Below are 23,189 nucleotides of genomic sequence, written 5' to 3'. Positions count from 1 at the left end.
AGTAGAGAATATAATTTTTTCTTCCTACTTTTCATTAGTCAGTAAAAATGGTGTCACCAACATGGAAATCAAGGCTATAGAGATTTAACTTTAACAACTGTTTTCAATTCCCAGCATAGTTAATTAAGTCTTAAACCCAAATCACAATAAAATAACCCTGAGAAGATCAGAAAAGTAATGTTCTGACCATGAAATAAAAAATGGTTTCTTTCTGTAACAGTTTGACCTCTATGTCTATTTACTCTCAGTTTTTCTCCCTTTGTTCTCTTAATAGATTGATACAGTAACTAAAAATAGTTATATCTTGGTCTTATCCATTTTTTTGAGAAAAATGTAATTTTTCTTTTGCAGAAATAGGGCCATGTGTTGTTTTGTTTGGTGGTTTTTTGGTGTCTTCAGTGTGAGTTAGAAATTCAGCCCAGGTTCTATTTATTATTCTAAGTCTATCTGACATTTGGGCTGGGGCGATAGCACAGCCGGTAGGGCGTTTGCCTTGCGCCCAGCCAACATGGCCGACCCGAGTTCGATTCCTCCGCCCCTCTCGGAGAGCCCGGCAAGCTACCGAGAGTATCTCGCCTGCACTGCAAAGCCTGGCAAGCTACCTGTGATGTGTTTTATATGCCAAACACAGTAACAACAAAGTCTCACAACGGAGACGTTACTGGGCCCACTTGAACAAATTGATGAACAACGGGAGGACCATGACCGATCTGACATTTGGGAAAGTTGAATCTGTAATGAGAAACTTTTCGTTTGGAAAGTAACTATCCCATTTAGAGAAGTTGGATTGAAGTAATCAAATATAATTAACGAATTATTTTTTGACAGTCTCTTGTCAAATGGGGCTTGATGAAGCTTTGTTCTCCAGATCACTTTTCACTGGATCTGAAATTTATTCTTCAATAATAGCTCCAGTTCCTACCACCCTCATCATTTGTCTCTTCATATAGGATATATGGACTATCATTACCAGTCCCATAGCTGATTCAAATAACAGAAACTACACTTCACAAGCTATTTTTGAGCCATATTTTCATCATTTGAACCTTTTTCCATTTCACTTTTTTTGGAGGGTCCACGCCCAATGATGCTTAGGGATTATTTCTGGCTCTGCAATCAGGAGTCACTGCTGGCGGTCCTTAGGGTACCATATGGGATGCCGGGGATCAGCCCATGTTGGCCACATGCAAAGCAAGAGCTTTATGTGTTACACTATCTCTCCAGCCCCTCATTTTACCCCAAAAGGTATACACATGAATTTGAAATGATTTCTGTTGCTGCTGACATTTACAAGAACCAGGGACACCTAACTTTCTTTGGTAGGCTGTTAATTTAACCTCGTAGGGTCATTTCAGGTAATATGGTAGAGTATAAATGGGGATACCTTTTGATCAATGATGATCAAGACTATCCTTATTTAGCAGGTTATGACTGGTTACTGGTCTAACATAATTACCATATGCATTGTGGACTTAAATGTCTTTTTTTTTAACCTACAGCTGTGTATTCTGATGAGTTACTCAAAGCCATGGAAAAGAATTTGTTAGGATGTATAAATGCAGCTCTCTTTGAAAAGAATAGAATTTGGATAATGTTTATAATTACACAAATTCACTAGTGTTATATACCTAAAATAAATTTACACATGCAACTTCACTGCCCCCAATGAATATTAAAACTGCAACATGAATCAGGTTATCTAGACCTAATGTTTTTGTTGTTTTTCATCATAAACCAGTTATTTAAAATGAAGATGTTCTTTTTATATTTTGATATCTCAATATCATTTTGATAAAAATATTTTCAAATCCAGGTTTTAGTCTTAGAAATGCTTTGATAGCCATGATGATTAAAACTATCAACAGTAGATAGGACCCAGTAAATATACCAGCTAATTACTTTTACTTGCAAGTGTATGAGATGTAGTGACTATTCGTTAGAGTGCAATAGAAGTTCTTTTAAAAACAGTACACATCCTAAATACTAATCTCAGTACTATCAAAGTTTAAAATTTAGCAAGTTAACTTAAATACACAAACACAGGAAAGAAATCCACTAACTTATTAGTTATGACATATACTATGGGGTATATATTCATTGTCACACATTAGGAAACTAACACAACTTTAAGAAACAACCTGACAGCCCTCACAATAAGGAGAAGTTGTACTGTTAAAAACAACAAAAGGCCAGTTATACCTAGAAACCAGAAGCTGACAATTCTTTGGAGTCTATTCAGTCTTTGATGCTGTTCATTGAACCAGATGGGCAGCGTGTAGCACTGAAGGGTAAAAATAGGCAGGTTAGTTTGCCTTATCTGATAGCTGGTGGGGACTGCTGAATACGTCCCTCATCCCTGTGGGGAAATGGTATGAGATCCTGAGGAAGGTCAGGAATCTGTGCGGCAGCAACAGTAGCAAAGTGGCACCTGGAGCTTCAAGGAAGCAAGGGTAAGAAAAGCAAAGCCAAAGGATTAAGCACCTGACTGCACCTCTCCTGATAAGGGGAAAATACCCCTTCAATTGGTTGTGAAATGAACTTAGTGTCTATAGGTATAAAAAGGCAAACAATAATAAAAAGCAATAATAAAAAAAGGAAAAAATGGAAAATGTGGCTATAAAAGACAGTGAAAATAATAGGAGTTTTTGTTGTTCTCCTTTCTAAGAGGCAGGAGGGATAGGCAGGTGCAGTGAGGCAATCATAACTCTGTGACACCTCTGAGAGCAAAGAAATTACAAATATTCTGCAGAGTTCCAGAACAGGTGATAGGGGTTTGACTTAAAGCCGAGTTGTAACTTGTTCTTCTTGTCCATCACCCCATTTGTGCATGAGCAGGTCACACGCCTCTCCCCAAGTTTCAAATACATCCTCTGAGGAGTCTAAAAGTTTAGAATTTGAGGAACAAATGCTGGATATGCATTGAAGAGAGCTGGAACAGGCTAGAGGGCATTCACTGGTCTGAGCAGTACCCCGAGCTTCACCTAATTCTGCAGCACTGAGGTTAATTTCACTTTGAGAACATGCCTCTGCTTTCCCTTTCTCCATCTGAGAATATCTGATGTCCTGCCACATATAGTGCTGCTGAACGATTCCATCAGAAATTGTGTACATTGGCTCTGAACTAGGTTCAGATGAATGACCATTATTAAACCTGTTAAATAAGAAACCTAGTTTCTTGAGAGAAGGCCCCATAAAGGAGCGTTTGCTTGATGATTCAGCTTTTGATTTCCCTTGCGTGCCACTGGTTCTTGGCATGGTTCTGATGAGAGGTGGTCCATGATAGGCCTTTTTCTTGCAGCCCACATTGAAAGAGACACTTTTGGATTTGGCCCGTGCGCCACCAGTGCCATCATTGGTATCATCCCTCTGAGAGAGTTCGGCGCTGCTAGTGGAAAAACTTCTCCTTGGGTGTTTTCTGTTTCCTAGGAGGTCAAGTACTTCATATCGAAAGCTGGAGATGTCTTGTTTTAATTCCTAGGGCATGAAAGAAGGCATTAAGTGTAGCACATTTATTAATTCGAGATAAGGTATCATTTAGAATGTGTTAGGTTTGTTTCAAGCAAGTACACAAATTAGAAAAATCTCACAGTACAAGTAAGTGAGCTCTATATGTATATATGTGTGTATATGCATATATGGGCTGGAGCAATAGCACAGCGGGTAGGGCGTTTGCCTTGCACGCAGCCAATATGGCCGACCCGAGTTCGATTCATCCACCCCTCTTGGAGAGCCCGGCAAGCTACCGAGAGTAAATCGCCCGCACGGCTAAGCCTGGCAAGCTCCCTATGGCGTGTTCGATGTGCCAAACACAGTAACAACCAAGTCTCACAATGGAGACGTTACTGGGCCCGCTCGAGCAAATCGGTGAACAATGGGAGGACAGTGACAGTCATATGCATATACGTATATGTGTATATATACATATATTAAAAACACTAGACCCAACATTACTGAAAGCATGGGAACCAAAACATAATATTTAAAATTTTATTTATTTATTTTGCAGAAATAGGGCCATGTGTTGTTTTGTTTGGTGATTTTTTGGTGTCTTCAGTGTGAGTTAGAAATTTAGCCCAGGTTCTATTTATTATTCTAAGTCTATCTGACATTTGGACTGGAGTGATAGCACAGCAGTAGGGCGTTTGCCTTGCACCCAGCCAACATGGCCGACCCGAGTTCGATTCTTCCACCCCTCTCAGAGAGCCCGGCAAGCTACCAAGATTATCTCGCCTGCACGGCAAAGCCTGGCAAGCTACCTGTGATGTGTTCCATATGCCAAACACAGTAACAACAAAGTCTCACAATGGAGACGTTATTGGGCCCGCTCGAGCAAATCGATGAACGGGAGGACTGTGACCGTATTTATTTATTTATTACTTTTTGGGTCACTCCTGGCAATGCACAGGGGTTACTCCTGGCTCTGCACTCAGGAATTACTCCTGTCGGTGCTCAGGGGACCATATAGGATTCTGGGAATCAAACCTGGGTCAACTGCGTGCAAGGCAAATGCCCTATCCGCTGTGGTATCACTCCAGCCCCAATACTTAACATTTTAAATGTTAGACTGGAGATATAGTGCAGCAGGTAAGGTACTTGCCTTGCAAACGGCCATCCTGGGTTTGATCCCTGGCATCCCATATGGTCCCTACACCACCACCAAGGTGATTTCTGATTGCAGTGCCAGGAGTAACACCTGAGCATTGTGAGGTGTGTTCCAAAACACAAAAATAAAAACGCACCTGTCAGAAAGTCAGATTGCAGGCAAGGAGGGATAATTGGTGGAAATATGGGGTCATAGGCACTGGGGTTGGCGGTGGGACCTATTGTAAAAAAAATAAATCACGGTGTCTAATAAGCTATTAAATTATACAAATTCTGTGGCCAGGGGTGGTCATTGGAAAAACTGCAGTAGTAGATTTTAGAACCTCTCCATCAGGAACATGCCAACAAAGTATTAAGTAACAATATTATATTGGATTAATGGCTCACAGGTATGTGTACATAGAAGTAGTGGAAGGTTCTTTTAGGATGTTAACTAGGAAAGTGAGAAGTCGGGTGATAGGACTGCTCTGCCGAGAACAGGTAGCTCTGTTCAAATAAGAAGTCCCTGTGAAATGTCCATGCTTGGTAGTTTTTCCTTGCAGTGCTTTGGAGTACCATATGTGATGCGGTGGTTGAACAAATTCTCCTGTATGCAAGACCATGTACTCATACCATGAGCTATCCCTCCAATTCCTTATTTTCCCTTTTAAAAATATATTTTAGGGGCCAGAGAAAGTACAGGAGGGAAGGCTTTGTATACAGCTGATACCAGTTCAATCCCTTGATGCATCATGTGGTGTCCATAGCACTGCCAGGGGTCACTCCTGAGCACAGGGTATTAAAAGAATGCACAGATTACATTTATTTTTGTTAAACTTTATTATTGTGGCTGATATTGGTAAAATCCTATCTACTGTGTGAAAGACTAATTTCTTAAAATTTCTTTTAGAGTATAAAATTGTAGCTTTTTTATAGAGATGATATGGACATAAAATTCCATCATCAGAAACTTAAAGCATTTAAAAATTAAATGGTTCTTTAAAAATGTGTAATGAGAAGCCACATTAGGATTAAATTACCTTAAAATTTTCTTCTGTTAGTCCTTCATTTGTTTTGGAATTTCTTATCATAGCAGCCACGTATCTTTTGACTAAATTCCTTATAACCTCCTGGAATTAGAAAAAAAATGAACAGGTATTCAATTTTCTTCTTATGCTTTGAGGAAAATAAGAAATATACACAGGAAATAAAACATGCTTAGACCATGTTTGCAGTAGAAAGTCCTCACAAGATCCAACTATTTTCTGCAAAAGCCCTGGTAAGTTCATCAGCTAAATGAAAACTTATGTACTCAAAATGGGGGGGGGGGAGCAGTGCTGAAATTAAATTTACCTGAAAGGAAAGTTTTCCTTCCAGGAATAAGGTAAATCGCCAGTAGTAATTCCTGAGTGCAGAGCCAGGAGTAAACCCTGAGAATTGCCAGGTGTGACCCCAAAATAAACAGCATAGTGAGTCCTTCAGTTATTCTCGTCAGCAGAGTATGCTTGGCATAGTTTGAAATTTTCCTTGACCAGGGTCTTATATTTAGGCACTAATATATCTGTAACTATTATGAGCAGCTTCTTACTTTCAATTCTGTATTTATTCAGAACTTACACACCATGAATGTAAGATGCATTGCCATTTCAGAGACATTAAAATGTGGGAAAAATATGTCCTAAAGTTACTTTTTTCCCCTGTTGATTTATTGATGGTGTTAGAGAAATGCTGTTGATTTTTATAGGCTAATCTTGTATCTGGGAACATTGTGTAAATTCTAATAAAAAAGAAAGGTAAATATGGATTCACACTTACACATATATAATGAGAGCAGAATAATCCTTGAATGGTTATAGTATGGGTCACTTCTGTTGAGGCTATATTAAACTTTAACCCGCCTAATAATATGAGTTTTTCCTCATTTTATAAAGTTAAGTCATTCTTTAGTATCACTAAGCCTGCTGATTTCAATGTCCTCTAATCATATAGTGAAGATATGTTTTCAAAGTCAATCTACAATTCTTTAATGGTTGATCTCCTCTTGCTTAGACCCTAGGAAATAGCACATGCTTGGTGAACGCTTTGTCTTAGTAATGTTATCTGCAACGTAATGCCATATCTCAGGCATTGAGACAAAATATATACACAAAATCGTACACATGCACACCAACAACTCAACAAGACTGTGAATTGTTATCCACATTTTACAGATCAGGTTTTTGAGGCCAGTATGGTTTAATCACTCACCAATATCACACAGTTGGCCAAGAACTATTGGGCTTACTTTCTATGAGGAAATATTACCTGGTAATGTTGATTCTGTATGAAGCTGTCAGCATGGCGTTCCTGTCATTGCAAATGAACAGAGAAGTTACATTTGTAGTCACCCAGAACCTTGCCTGAATTTATCTATGAGTATTGTAACTGGAGAAAGACACAAAATCTCCTGCTTGACACCTCCCAACTCGATGAATCTACTCTTTTTAACTTCATGGGGAACAGGTTTGGGGTCACGCCTGGCAATTCTCATGGTTACTCCTGGTAGTGCTCAGGGACCATAAGGGATGCTGGGGATCAAATCGAGTTGGCTGCATGTAAGGCAAAAGCCCTACCTGATGCACTCTGGCCCACATCCTTGAATATTTATGTTGGAATGAACATATGATATTTAAGAAAGAAAGTATCATAGAAGGGGGAAGCCAGGAAATGGTTTTATTTTTTTAAGTTTTATTTTGGAGGAGATTGGGGCCAGACCCAGCCATGCTCAGGGCTTCTGCCTGCCTGTGTTCAGGGATCCGACCTGGCAATTACAGGGGACTTTATGGGGTTCCAGGGATCAAAACCAGGGTCATTCATGTACAAGTTAAGCACTCTACCTGCTGTACTATCACTCTGGCCCCTTAAAAGAAAGTTTTAAAAGCCTTACTGTGAAGCTTCTCAGGTTGTGTCGTCTTCGTCTACCATCAGGGTCTCTCTTGGGGCAGAATGTATTGTTGAACCAGTTACCAAGGTATATAAATGACTTGGGGCTAGGGATAATGTTGAAAGGAGGTGGCAAGGTACCACCTTCATCAAAGTAACTCATCCAGAGCTTCGTCCTTGCAAACTTCCACTCGATATCTGCATGATCCTATGAAACAGAGAGCTTCAAGAACTTAGAATGGGAAATAAAAATATACCCATTATTCATTCTGCAAGTTTTACTTGTTTCTTTAGAGGGAAATTTGCCAGTTGTTATAAATTCCAAATTACACATACCACATGATCCACATCCTACTTCTAGGAATCTTGTCCAACATGGGACTTGCTCCATAGCAGTGGAACAAGCAGTTCCCCCTATCTTCCCACCCATTGATAGGTTTGTGTCAAGCTTCCCCCCAAGAAGCATGTGGCCACATATATCTCCTCTCCTCTATAACATACAGCAAGTACGAATTTGAACCGGAAGCAAATCAGATATTTTTGTAGAGTGCTTCACCACACACACACACACACACACACACACACACACACACACACACAATGATTCATATTAGCATAACATCCAGAAAAAGTCACGAAGGTAGTAGTTGGAGTATAAAATCATAGTCCTAAATTATGTCCAAAAGAGAAGGGCCAAGGACATTGAAAATATCTCTGGAGTCTTCATAAATCCAGACATCATGTTAGTATTAATAAAATTGATTCTGACTCCTCCAACCAAGGAGGAGGTGAGTTACTCCTCATGTCTCTAGAGAGCTTATTTTCAGCAGGGCAAGCATGTTAAAGCTGAAAGACTCATTCACAATGCAACAGAAGCAATGGGGAAACAGCCTCGAACCCCACCAAATTCATTGAATTTTAGTAGTAGCCCAGAAACTCCTGCACTAACCTGCTGTATAATCTGCCAGAGAAGGAGGTCAGGAATTACATGCTGCAGATATTTAAAGACCTCAAAGAAACAATGGTCCAGGCAGTCAACAAAGCACAAGAAACTATGAGAGAAAAAATGAGAGCAGAAATGAGTAAACTTTGATCAGATGTGACAGAACTGGAGAGCCTGGTAGGTGAAAGAAAAAGCACAGTGGTCTGGGCAGCAAAGTGAAAGCAGTAGAGGATAAAATCAGTGAGCTTTAAGATGAGATGGAGGAAACCTCCCCAAAACTACAGAAGATGGAAAACATCTCAAAATAAACGAACAGCATACAAGAGAACTGTGGGATGAATTCGTGAGAAAAAATTGAAGAAGATAAAGGTGATGGTGATGGTGAGGAAGGTGAATATGATGGTGGGGGGTGTGATGTTGATTAATCAAAGAAATTATAGTAATTCCCAGAACTGGAGTACAGATGCACAGATTCAATAAGACCAAAAGGTCCCAGCCAAAGTGACCGAAATAGAAATCCTGCCCATATAAAGAATGTAGTGTGTATTTAAGGGGGGTGCATGGTTCACCCTTGATCCCAGAGTAAGCAGAAGGATAGAGAAGGAAAGAAATTTAGAGGTAGGTAAAAAGATGAGGACAAATAGTTACAAGGGAGTAGGGTCAAGGACTTCAGGTACATCATTAATGTGGAGGAGTGGTATAGTTATATTCAAACCACAGAGTCAACAGCACTGAAAACACGATCCAAACAACAATAACAAAAATCTTTGTGTTTGTCAAGGTGGCAGGTTGGGGATCCAGATGGAACCTGGACACTCTCGTGGAAGAAAGTTGACACTAGTAGTAGGATTGGTGTTATAACATGATATGTCTAAATATCAACTATAACTCAACTACCAATCACAATTCTTTAATAATTTTTTAAGAAAGAGGACTGGAGAGATAGTATAGAGGGTAGAGCACTTGCCTTGCATGTGAGTGACCCAGGCTTGATCCCCAGCATCCAATATGATCCCACAACCACCACCTGGATTAATTCCTGAGTGCAGAGCCAGGAGTAATACTTCAGTATTGCTGAGTGTAGGCCATAAAAAATCTAATATACATTCAAAAAATTACATACACTTGACTGTCACTGTAGCTTGTAACACCAAAATAAGTGGCAATAACAAAAGTATCCAACAATGGGAGACTAGTTTTAAAAGGTTTATATCTACATGACTTAAAATATAGCTGTTAAAACAAAGTTTATACATTTCATTTTATATAGAACGTACATGTGTATAATACACATATATGCATTTACTTTCATAGTCATCATACCTCCAAGACCTCTGGTGAACTAAGCAGCCTAAAGCACAATACAGGTTGTACAATGATCTCATTTATATAACTGCTCAAATATAACTCCTGGCTCTGCACTTTTCTCAGGAACCACTGGATTTTATTTAGGGACCATTCATGTATGGAACACAAGTGAACCATAAAAATAAATACAAGTCATAAACAATGGAATTTATCTTTCCATCTCTAATTCCAAGGCACATGGCATAAAAAGTAGCTAACAAATGGGGTAACACTGGGATTTCAAGATTCCTCCTTCCTTCATAGCCCACTTTGACCCTTAAATAAATTATCTGCTTTTCTAGAGTCAGAATAAAATTTGGCTATGCTTTAAGCCACATATTTCCCTTTATGTTTGGTGGGGCATACCTAGCAACCTAATCTTGTAATTAGGTCTCCAACCCTAATTTATTTTTCATGAAATTAACTGGTAGGACAGTTTGAGTACACTACCTCCTATGTAGTCATCATTTAAGTTTGAAGTTTCTCCTCTTCTCCCAACCCTAAAATGCTTGGTAAGGTGTGAGGAGAAGAAGTAAAGACTCGCGGTAATCAGATGGTGGAAATTTAAAATGTGGTTCTTTCCAGGAGTCACTGGCAGTGAGTATTATGTGAGGAATGTACACTTTCTCTCCATTCCTCACTCTCCACTATTCCACATTCTTCACTATTGCATGAGGAAGTTACTACAAAAGAATAGAAGCAGTATGGATCCATCTTGATTGAGGTATAAATTGAAGAGAGAAGTTAGGAGCAGGATTCTGGTTTAAGATCAGGAAGAACAGCAGTAGAGAGAACCTGATTGATATAAAATGTGTCATAGTTAAGATTTGTAAATAAAACATGTTTCTTTCTCTGGGTCACCAGTTCATCATCACAAAAATGAATTTCTTGTGATTGCTGTATATCCTTGAAGGAAATAAATTATAATTGAATTCCAAAATTACAGAGTTTACATGAAGAGTTGCCTTCCTGTCCTGACAATGGGAGATATCAATTAAGGATTCTTGGTGACTTCTCAGTGCTTTTTGGAACTACTGTCTTTATATGAAGGTTCTTACTGACCAGATACAATAAACCTGAGAATTAAGTTCCATAATTTCAATGTTTTTTAAAAAAATTATTTTTGAAGCCACCCAAGTGGTGTTCAGGAAGCTTGGGACTCCACCAGTGTTTATCAACCAACCAGTCTGGCAGGTGAATATGAAGGCATGTTGATACAGTGCAGCTTGCATCCAGTTGTGCTGAGGATTACTTGGGCCACTGTAGCACTGCTGGGGGCCTCTAGGGCCATGCCTTGAAGTTCTCAGGGGTCTCCAGGGATGAACCCAACAAAGTTCAGGGGATCAAACCCAGAGCTAGATGGTGCTGGGAATCAAGTGCAGGTCTAGTGCATGCCAGGCATATGTCCTAGCCACTTTACTATCTCCTGGCCTCTGTTTTATCTTTCAATTTACCCCTGGAAAGTGATATCAGAAAACCAATGCCTTCCATTTGTCTAGAACTTTATGAGTCTCCTAGAACTTTGATATACGTTTCCTTATTTGTTTCTCATCTTCAATCTGTGCAGTGTTGCAACTAAGGTTAGGGAAAATACTTGTCACGGATCACACATAGAGTTAGTGCTAAAACAGATATAAACCTTGTCTAGAGCTAGACGGTTTCTGACTTTTGCTTCCACTCAAATCTTCCTCATTTACTATCTAAGAGATTATACTCCAACAGGAGCAGTTTTCACAGAACTCACTGTGACAATTCCTGGAGAGCTCAAACTCTCATTAACATCCTTTCATCCTCTGTTCTCTGTCAGAGCTCCAATTAGTCTGACCATTTTTGCCATGCTTCCAACTTCAGTGCTAGCTCCTCATGCTCCTTTCAGTCCTTCTCAGATTTGATACTGGCTCAAAAAAACTGCTAAGTAAATACTCTTCATGCCCTTTCCAATATCATTGATTAAATTGCAACACGAAGATTTAATCTTCCCAAGGGCCTTCTTAAAGGAATTAAAGACAGAGTAATCTGGATGAAAAGGGGAAATATTGAGGGCTGCCTTTGCATTTTCATTATTTTTCTGAGACAGGTAAATATAGATGGCTCACTGGTTTTCTGTTCTCACATACAGTTTCCTCAAAGAGTCCTTCCATGAGCAACTGAATGAGAATGAAATTCCAAGTCACAAAAGCCTGTTTTTCTCTTACAACAATCATCACAAATGATTTCCAAGAATTTCTACTTTTTTAATTTTTCAACTTCCCACTAAAAAGAAGGTCCATTAAGTTTAGAGATTTTGTTTTTTCATTGTTGCAGTCTTACAGCCAAGTTCTAGAGACTGGTACAGAGTAAATATACAGATGTTTCTGTAGAAAGAATTAATTAGTGATCCAAAGGCAGATTCAAATTAAAAGAGTATGAAGGATATTAATGTATCTTTTAAAGTGTATAAAATTAGTCTTCACAACAACCTCATGAAGCACTCATATTATTATCATTATCATTATTATTATCATTATATAAATACTCGAGATAATCTCATCAGTCACCCTCCAGAACTCAGGACTGCTTCTTCCGGAAGGGAGCTTAAAATGAGGCCCCCATAACCATGACACCAGACTCCATGCGAGGCTGTTTTCACCCAGGGCACCCCAGAGAGGGGTAGGTGAGAGCCCTCCCTGCCCCAAGGACCCAGCCCCGGCAGCCAACCTCCACTATCCAACTGCTGCCACGCTCCAGGCCACTTTTCACACACTCGGGCCTAGCCTCACATATAAGGGAACATATTCCTGGACACATCATAATACAGTCCCTACCCATTTTCCATAATTATCACACCATATTTGATGGGGTTCAGACAGTAGCCAACAAATTATAGAGGGAAATAAATATATACATATGCCTCTCGGAAAGCCTAGCAAGCTACCGAGAGTATCCCGCCTGCACGACAGAGCCTGGCAAGCTCCCTGTGCTGTATTTGATATGCCAAAAACAGTAACAATAACGGGTCTTATTCCCCTGGCCCTGAAAGAGCCTCCAATACTGTTGGGAAGGACGAGTAAGGAGAGGCTGCTAAAATGTCAGAGCTGGGAGGAATGGAGACGTTACTGGCGCCCGCTGAAATTGATGAACAACAGGATGACAGTGATACAGTGATATAAATACTCAGATACTGATTATGGTAGTGAAGAAACTCATTTAAGGACACACAAATAGAAATTTAGAGAGCAAAATTAAACTCTAAATGGGGTTGATTCTAGAACCTAAGCACTTAGCAATGAATATATACCATGAGTGAGATTTCACAATAAATAGGATGATCACTCCATTGTGTCAGAAAGATACCTGCAAAAAAGTACCTGTAGAGATCAGACACTGAGAAAGGTTCTGAGATTGAACAGATTTCATGTACGCTTGGCCAGGCCTCTAAGTGCCCATATTTTGCTCTTGCTTTTTTTTTTTCAATCTTTTTTGCTCCAGAAGTGTACTTATCATTCAGAGTGCCTGCACTTAGCTGTGGTAGACCGCACAACTCAAGGAGCACTGTTCGTAGCAGATGTGAGTCTTGAGTGGCAGTCCCAAAGCCTAGTAAACTGATTGCCATCTTTTTCGGGTGTCTCTGGAGATGAAAATTGAGCCCTTCAGTCATGCAGGCACAAGTTATTCTATGTACGTTTCAATTGGTGAGATAAGAGGGAGGCATTTTCTTTTGGGAGGACAAAAGTAATCAGAAGGTGGTGAGAGTAGTGTTTTGCCAAGTTAGTTTTGCAATTTTCAGAAATAACAGATCAAGTTAATCAGGACTTCCCTTTTGATTCTGGTTGGAAGAGAATCGCCATCTGTGCATGAGAATACCTACAAGTATTTTCTCCATTTTGAATTGCTACTGTTCTCATACATGTGAATTTTCGTGATACTTGTCTTCTAAGTGTTGGCCTCATTTATCAGTTTATGTTTAACTACCTGTGCCATACTTCTGCTTTTCTGATTTGTGCTAAACATCACATGAAGCATCACTGGACCTTTGCTAACCCTAACTTATTTTTTTTACATAGCAAGCACTCGTCTTTGTGAAAAGAAAGAGTCAAAGAGTAGAGGAATGAATAAACTTGCTTTGTAACCCTAGGCAAGTCTTAGCTTTTGTTAGACTGTTTTCCCATCTATAGTCTTCAGATAATAGTGCCTGTTTTAATAGAATTGATCTAAGGATCAAATAATACAAATATGATTTGGAGATTATAAAATACTACGTTAACCATCATTATGGAATATATCACCTAAGTAGATAGACTTGTAGTCCGAAAATGACCCTACCAGTTGCCATAGAAATGTTTTGATCTCTAAACATTAAACACTTGTATTATATATTTAATGTCGTCTACAAACTATAGATCAGTGATTTCCTAAAACTTGTTTTATCAATCAGTGAAATCATTTGTGTTGAGTGCTTACTATGTGTCCTATATTTCATTGGGTACCAGAGGTGAAAAGATCACAGGAAACCTAATGTAGGGCCCGTCTTCACCAAACTACATTCTACAAAGGTAGAAATTAAGTATTTTGAAAAATAGAGCGGTCTGGATAGATAACACAGAGGGTAGGGTGTTTGCCTTGCACACGGCTGACCCGGGTTCGATTCCCAGCATCCCATATGGCCCCCTGAGCACTGCCAGGAGTAACTCCTGAGTACAGAGCCAGGAGTAACCCCTGTGTATCGCCAGGTGTGACCCAAAACCAAAAAAAAAATAGAACAAGAATGGGGAAATCCTGGCCCATAGGTCAAATATGGAGAGCCACAGATTTTGTATATCCCATTACTGAAGAATATTGGTTTTGTTTTTAATGGTTAAAATATTTTAAAAATTGGCGCCTTAAAATCAGTGTTAATTTGAAATATAAATGTACACAAAATATCTTTTATTGGTACACACACACACACACACACCATTTATATATTTCTAGAGTTTCTGTTATGAGAGCCAAGCTCGATAGTTGTAACAGAGCGATCATAGTTTGCAATAGCCTAAAATATTCACTACCTGTCTACTTGCATAAAAATTTGCCAGTTTCTGAAAGAGAGGACAGATAGCTTAAGTTCAGTCTGCATGCAATATTTTAAAATATTTTTTTAGTAAATAGAAGAGACTACTGTATGCTGAACATTATTTCCTAGTCAAGTACAGAGAGACTACTTCAGAATAAAATATCTCCTTGTTGGTGAGTTTTCCATATGAAACTATTAAGAAAAATCTTGTGTTTCTGCATGGTGAAAGAAACATGGTCAATAACCAGAATACAGCTATCTAAATGGGACAAAACTAATCTCATTCAACACATCAGGTTAAGGGTTGATATCGAGGATATATAAAGTACTCACAGAGATCAGCAACAACAAAAATAGTCCAAAAAAAAACATCAAAAATGGGGAACGGTTGGGACCAGAGCGATAGCACAGCAGGTAGGGCATTTGCCTTGCACGCAGCCGACCCGGGTTCAATCCCTGGCATCCCATATGGTCCGCCAAGCACCGCCAGGAGTAATTCCTGAGTGCAAAGCCAGGAGTAACCCCTGAGCATTGCTGGGTGTGACCCCCCCCCAAAAAAGGAAAATAAATAAATTGGCTTCTTTTAAAAAAATGGGGAAAGGTTGCGGCTGGAGCGATAGTACAGCAGGTAGGGCATTTACCTTGCATGCAGCTGACCCGGGTTCGATTCCTGAGTGCATGAGCCAGGAGTAACCCTTTGCAATGCTGGGTGTTACCCAATAAAACACAAAAAATGGGGAGACGAAATGAATAGGCACTTCTCAGAGGAGGACAATGTATAACACACACAAGAAAAAGTGCTCATCATTACTTATCATTAGGGATATCCAAATCAAGACAACAATGGTACATCATCTCACACCAGTTAGAATAACACATCAAAAATAATGGGGTAGAGGAGGCCGGTGAGAAATTTCTTCTTTTCTCAATAAAACAGCTGTACAAATTGTGTTGTACCTTTTCCTGTCTAACATATCTAGCCATAATTTTTATTATAAAACTTGAAAATAAAAGTTACTAACACAAGACTTAAAAAAATAGTGGCAATCTGTGTTGCCAGGGATGTGATGATAAACTCTCATCCACTGCTGATGGGAATATTGTTTGGATCAGCCCCTTTGGAAAAGAGTAGAGTCCTCAGCAAACCGAAAATTGAGCTGCATATGACTCTGCAATTCCACTGTTGGACATCTGCCCCCAGGACAGAAAAACATATACATATATGATGTGCACACAGTTATTCATTGCAGCACCTTAGAACAATAGCTAAGTTATGGAATCAGCCTAGGTGTCCAACAACAGATGAATGGACTTTAAAGATGTGGTATATATTAAAAAATGTAACACTATGCAGCTGTCAGCAAATAATGCAATTTACTGAAACTTGGTTAGAACTGGAAGATATGTTAGGTGAAGTAAGGCAGAAGAGACACAGGATGATGTCACTTATATGCGATATATAAAATAATTGGACAAGGAAAGTTAGCAAATAAGGGATGCCTAGATCAGCTTTGACGATAGAGTATATGGAGGCAGAGGACAGGGAAGAAAAGAAACCAACGAAGGAAGAGGAAGAAGGAAAAATGGGAAGTAATGAGGGAACAAGGATCCGGGGCCTTGGTTATACTGGGGATGTGGGAGAATGATATAGCTATATATCTGAAGCACAGACTCAACAACATGGAAACCGTACTATCTAAATTAAAACCACAGAACTTTGAAATAGTCCTGTCAAAGTGGCAGGTGAAGTGTATGGGGGGAGTGGGAGGTGGTGGGGGTAGAGGGAGCATGGGATACTGTTTGAGGAAAGATCATATTGGTGGTGGGATTGGTGTCAAAATATTATATGCCTAAAACTCAACTGTCCGTAACTGGTATAAATCAGGTTTCTTTACATTTAAAATTTTCTTAAAAGAAAAAGAAAAACCTCATGATATAACCTGCTAAAATGTCTATGAAGTGGTTTCTCTTGTTCTTTTAGATGTGTCAGTCTCTGTGGCTTCTATTGCAAAACTATAATGGCAGCATTTTCCTGGAAAGTCCAATCCCTTTTTCTTGTTGGGGGGGTCCCTATCCAAGTTTTTCATGTGTATCCATGGCATGTCTTAAGAACTTAGCTTCATATGTAACACTGATGTCAGTAAGTTATCATTAGGTTCATTTGCACTAAATTATAAGTGACCTACTAACATATAACACAACATATTACATCATATTTCTTGCAAACTGTATAATATCAGTAGAAAAAAATATATTTCCTTTAAGGTGTCATGCTGAATTCTGTGCATGTTTGCACCTCCACTTTCCCTTTATTCTTGGAAGGAGTCAAGGGCTCCCAAGCAGCGCTCAAGGACCCCAGGAATCACTCCAGATGGTACTCAGCAACCAGGCCACCTGTATTGAGCCAAAAGATATTTATTTCTAAGAGAAGTATCAAAGAGTAAAGGACATCAGTCACATAATACGCAGAAATATTCTTTGGTCATTAGGTCCTTTCTTCACTTGAATAGTTGATCTTGTTTTTATGTTACCGGAGATACAGTCTCCATGACAACTATAAATGTTACTGATGAATATCTAGGACAGTTCTGTTTCAGTTGTAGCAGAGTAGTATAGTTGTCAGCCCTATTTGGCTGCCTTTTAGTGCAGGAAAAGAAAGTATACTTCTTCATTTATTATCTTCCCATTCCCTTTGTTGATCTTTGTCATTCTCCAGAATCATTACTAGGTAGAAGCAGGCATCAAAGACTGATGATGATGTTGGAAGCAGAGGCTATGGTTGAGCAGAAATTGCCAAGATATAATTTCATCATTTTGAGTGAAAAGCTCATATTCCCAGAAGATTGTGTGGTGGTCACTGACAGCTTCTCAGTATAATGAGTTGGCACTGATGCAGAATTATCAAATATTCCATTTCTGTGTTAGGCAATCTGGCCAGAGTAGGTTTATGCAGAATATGGAGGTCTAACAAGTCAGCCTTTGATGCCCCCTGCACCCTTTGCAGAGACTGTTCTCCCCACACCCACCCCCCACCAAATGCTGGAGGTTGGATAATCATTTTGCTAGTGTCCATCAAGTGAGGCTTTCAGTGTTTGTTATGGAACAGGGTTCAGAATTCAAAGAAGGAAGATATATAAGTTGAAAAGAGTTTATACTTACAAAAGGGCTTGTTAGTTCTGAATGTTTTATTCTGTGTCAGTATAGGGCTGTCAGGAAGTCTGTCTGATCATTTGTGGAGGTTGTGGGTATTAGTATAGCTAACAAGAAAGAACTTTGCAGTCTGGTAGATACATTCAAAGAGGAAGCGTGAAACTGTCAAGGAGGTGTGGCAAGGAGGAATATGACACTGAGTCTCATTACTATGGAAAGACTCCTTCAAGACCCTATGGTTAGAACTCTGTAAAGTCAGGAAATTAGTAAACCAAGTGGAAGGGTGAAAATAAGGAGTTGTAGGTGGATTGAGGAAACAATGGAGGACATACAACAGAGCCTGAGGATTTGGGATGAAGGCAGGAAATGAAGAGGCTTAATATCATTTTTACTTTTAATAAGATAACTTGTCAGTGCTCATATTAAGAATGTACCCTTGTATTAAGGACAGAGAAATAATATAGAGGTTAAGGAGCTTGCTTACAACAGACCCAGGTTTGATCCCTGGCACCATGTATGGTCACCCAAGCCCAGTTAGGAACAAAGAGCCAGGAGTAAGCCTTGAATAACACAGGGTGTAGTCCAAACACCTCCCAAAAATGTATCCTTGGTAAAGACACTTTTGCTTCAGATTCTTCACCTATAAAATGTAACTAATTATTGCACCTCAATAATATTGTTGTAAGGAGTTAAAAAGATAATATGTGTAAAATACTCATTATATAGTATCTGACACATACATGCTCAGCAAATGATAGTTATTATCATGAGTAATTGTAATGATACTATGGTCACTTAAAGATAGGAATATGTTCTGAGAAATGGTACATGATTTGATATTGTGTAAACATCAGTGTATTTATACAAATCTATTTTGTATAGTACAGTGGTTTTCAACATTTTTACACCTGCAAATCAGCAATAGTTCTCAGATCAGCCACTAAAAAGCACTGAATAGCCTCCTACACACCTAAATTTTATGGTATAGCTATTTTTTAAGCTTTTGGCCACACCAGGAAGTGCTCAGAGCTCACTCCTGGCTCTTCATTCAGCAGTGACTCCTGATAAAGCTCAAGGTACCAGAGACCAAACTCAGTTAGGCCGCATGCAAGGAAAGCTCCTTACTTGCTGTACTATCTTTATAGACTCTGGTATTGCCTATTGTATATTTGATCTGTTGTTGACAATAATGTTGTTAAATGATGTATGACTATAGAAATAAAGTATTTAGTTCAGTGCCTGGCATTTAATAAAGGCTCTTCTATATGCCAGATATTCTTTTTTAATTTAATTTTAGTTTTATAAAGTAGTTCACAGAGCATAACATGAGGCCCACATAGCCATGCCACCGGTCTCCGTGCCAGGCTGTTTTACTCGGGACGCCTCAAGGGACCCAGATCCAGCAGTTGAAATCCTCCACAACCCAATCGCCGCCATACTCCAGGCCTCTCCCCACACACACGGGCCAAGCCTGATGCATAAGTAAAATCCAATGGAACCCAGGTAATGCGGAACTTTGTGACCTTGAACTCTGGGTTCAACAGGACCTGGGAGAGGAGATCCTCTGCCTGTTTTCCCCAGTCTCCAGAGACCCAGGGGTCACACCTATAAACCACCTCCTGGCAGCGCCAGATAATCTCATCATCAGCCACCATCCAGATCACATGGCTACTTCTGGAAGGGAGCATAACATGAGGCACCCATAACCATGCCACTGGACTCCGCGCCAGGTTGTTTCACCCAGGGCACCCCAGAGGGAGCGGGTGAGAGCCCTCCCCACCCCAAGGGACCCAGGTCCAGCAGCCAAAACCCTCCACAACCCAACTGCCACCACACTCCAGGCCACTCCCCACAAGCTCAGGCTGAGCCTCACATATGAGTGAACATATTCCTGGACTCACATTATAAGACACTCCCTACCCATTCTCCATAATTACCACACTACATTTGGTGGGGTTCAGATAGTAGGCAACAAAATATAGAGGGAAATATATATATATATATATATATATATATATATGTATCTATACATAAAGGTAAAGGTAAAGGCCCTCCCGTTGTTCGTCAGTTTGCTCAAGCGGGCCCAGTAATGTCTCCATTGGAGACTTTGTTGTTACTGTGTTTGGCATATCGAATACGTCACGGGGAGCTTGCCAGGCTCTGCCGTGCGGGCGAGATACTCTCGGTAGCTTGCCGGGCTCTTCGAGAGGGGCGGAGGAATCGAACTCGGGTTGGCCATGTTGGCTGCGTGCAAGGCAAACACCCTACCGCTGTGCTATCGCTCCAGCCCTACATATTTTCAGATATATATGCACCAAAGCTCACATCACCCAAACTTTAACAATATGTTAGAATGTCTTAATGGCTCTTGCCAAAATAGAACAATCTTCACACTGTTTCCTATATGAACACATTTTTGTAAGCATGTTCAGCAGTTTTTCATAACAGAAAATAAAAAAATATATTGTTTCAGTTGTATTTTGCGACAGAAATTCAGGCTTAGGCTTAGGATGAAAACATGCTGAATTTGGTGGTGGGAAGGTGTAATGGTGGTGGGATTGGTGTTTGAATATTAAATGTAATCAAATATTGGGAACTAACTTATAAAAGAAAGTTTAAAAATATAAAGTGGTTCACAATATTTGATCACATTTAATATTAGAACACCAATCCCACCACCATTACACCTTCCCATCACCATATTTCAGATATTTCCATCCTGAACCCCAACCCCTTCCCCAAAGCAGAACTGAAATCATTTATTTTGTATTATTGTTATAAATGGGCTGGAGCAATAGCACAGTGGGTAGGGTGTTTGCCTTGCAAGCGGCCAATATGGGCGACCTGAGTTCACTTCCTCCACCCCTCTCAGAGAGCCTGTCAAGCTACCGAGAGTATCTCGCCCGCACGGCAAATCCTGGCAAGCTACCCGTGACGTATTCGATATGCCAGACACAGTAACAATTGTCACAGTGGAAACGTTACTGCGCCCACTCGAGCAAAGCAATGAACAATGGGAGGACAGTGACAGTGACAGTGATTGTTATAAATGGGCTGGAACGATACCACAGCGGATAGGGCATTTGCCTTGCATGTGGCCGATCCTGGTTCAATTCCTCCACCTCTCTCGGAGAGCCCGGCCATCTACCGAGAGTATCCTGCATGCAGAGCAAAGCCTGGCAAACTACCCATGACGTATTCGATGTGCCAAACACAGTAACAAGTCTCACAATGGAGACGTTCCTGGTGCCCACTCGAGCAAATCGATGAACAACGGGAAGACAGTGCTATTATTATGAATAAGCCACTAAAAATGCTCCAAAATTAAGTGTGTGAAGATTGTTGTATTTCACCCAAGGGCCATCAAGCCCTTCTGTAAGAGATTACTAACATGTTGTTAGAGGTTGAGACTTGTGTGCATATATATATATATATATATATATATATATATATATATATAATATCTGTAAAAATATATGTCCCTCTAAGATTGGTTTCCTTCTGCTTTAAACCCCATCAAAATGGTGCACTAATGCACTAATCTCGGAATATGTGTTGTGTGAGGTATGAGATGTTGCGCTGCTGCAAATGAGGCCATACAGTCCAGAATAGGTTCATTCATGGGTTAGGCTTGGCCCAAGCATTTGGAGTGTCGCTGTGAGCATGATGGCAGTTGAATTATGGAGGTTTTCAGCTGCCGATGCTGGGTCTCGGGGTGGAAGGGGCCTCACCCGATCCCCTCCACGGCGCCCTGTATGAAACAGCCTTATGCCAGATATTCTTATTAATTATGTTATTGATGTCACAAGCTGGAGCGATAGCACAGCGGGTAGGGCGTTCGCCTTACAAGCGGCCAACATGGCCGACCCGAGTTCGATTCCTCCGCCCCTCTCGGAGAGCCCGGCAAGCTACCGAGAGTATTTGATATGCCAGACACAGTAACAACAAAAGTCTCCAATGGAGATGTTACTGGGCCCGTTCGAGCAAATCGACGATCAACGGGAGGGCCTTTACCTTTACCTTTATGTTATTGAAGATGTTTCTAAGCCATGGACAACTGCAGTAGAACTCAGCTATAAAAGTGGAGACAAGAGGCTTAATTAAGTAAGGTCCAGGTATGATAAGGCACTCAGTCTTGGAATGTTGTGTTGAGTTACACAGACAGCAATGAGAGGGCTCAGGAAAGATATATAAAAAGCCACATAATCAGACATTATATATTTATTATTTTTTAGAAAAATAATAATAATTGACCCTTAGTTAGGTAGAAAACTTTGTTGTCTAGATACTAGAGAAAAGATTTATATACATCTCCTCACAGTTGGGAAATATACTCTGATGGCACAATAAGGGCTTTATTCTAATTTAAAGCTATTTGGGCTGGTAATCAAAGGATAAGAATCATAAGGCAGGGAGGTCAGCTCCCACATTATTATTGTTTCAAGTAAACAGAAGGTTGATACCTTCTGTGTGCAACCAATTTCCCTGCCAGAAATGAGATCTGAACTTCCCTTCCATTTCATTATTTTCAAATTTGATTGATCCTTCAAAGTTCATACAAATTTCTACTTCCTAAACCAATATCACAACAAAACAGTAGGGTATTACTGATTGGTGTGCAGCCAGGAAATAGTAATTACTTCATTCAAACAAGATATTTAATATAGGGATTGATACTCAGACAACAGAGGAACTGAGAAGCAAAGCAAAGGAGAGTGACGAAACTTAAAGATAAGTGACAGGATCCCCCACTTAGATTTGGAGTGGACGGGTTTTAGCAGAAGTCAGTGGTTTTAACAAAAACTATCTGCTAGGGACCAAGATGTGTCTGCCCTGAAAAAGATGGAGCCAAGAAATGAGGTGATACTTGGGGTCAGCTGCAGGTGAGCTCTATAGGATCAACAGCAGCTGCAATAGGCACCATAAAATGTGAAGTTGACGATAGGAAAGATATATTCTAGTTTCTCCTGTTTTACTGAATTTTGGTTGGCCAAACCTACCCAGAAGTTAAAAGGTGAGAGATTGTAGGGAAAGCCATTCCCTTGTCACAGGGCCAAGCAGAAAATGGGCAGGGACTTGATCTAAGAGTAAGGCACAGACAACATGCAAAACCTGTTTTACATGCAAAAAGATCCAACCCAGGGTGGGTCTCCACACCACTTGGTTCCCTGAGCACCCCTAGAGAAACCCTTGAACAAAGACCTTAGCATAGAC

At 40.0% G+C, this 23,189-nt stretch overlaps 1 protein-coding gene across 1 annotated transcript in view; it reads right to left on the bottom strand.

The window, feature by feature from the left end:
- Positions 1-1,310: 1,310 nt before the first annotated feature.
- The window catches only part of TRPC5 (transient receptor potential cation channel subfamily C member 5), a 208,719-nt gene continuing 186,840 nt past the window's right edge, over positions 1,311-23,189 (bottom strand). The window contains exons 7-10 of the mRNA XM_056125792.1: positions 7,508-7,711; positions 6,886-6,927; positions 5,622-5,711; positions 1,311-3,474 (exon numbers count right to left, since the gene is read on the bottom strand). Coding sequence (XP_055981767.1) covers positions 2,779-3,474; positions 5,622-5,711; positions 6,886-6,927; positions 7,508-7,711 — 1,032 coding nt within the window. The 3' untranslated portion in view covers positions 1,311-2,778. The remainder of the gene's footprint in view (positions 3,475-5,621; positions 5,712-6,885; positions 6,928-7,507; positions 7,712-23,189) is intronic.

The sequence above is a fragment of the Sorex fumeus genome, unplaced genomic scaffold (assembly GCF_029834395.1).
Source record: "Sorex fumeus unplaced genomic scaffold, SorFum_2.1 ptg000058l, whole genome shotgun sequence".
NCBI lineage: Eukaryota > Metazoa > Chordata > Mammalia > Eulipotyphla > Soricidae > Sorex > Sorex fumeus.
The sequence above is the reverse complement of the archived record's forward strand: the minus strand, read 5'-3'. Positions and strand labels throughout refer to the sequence as shown.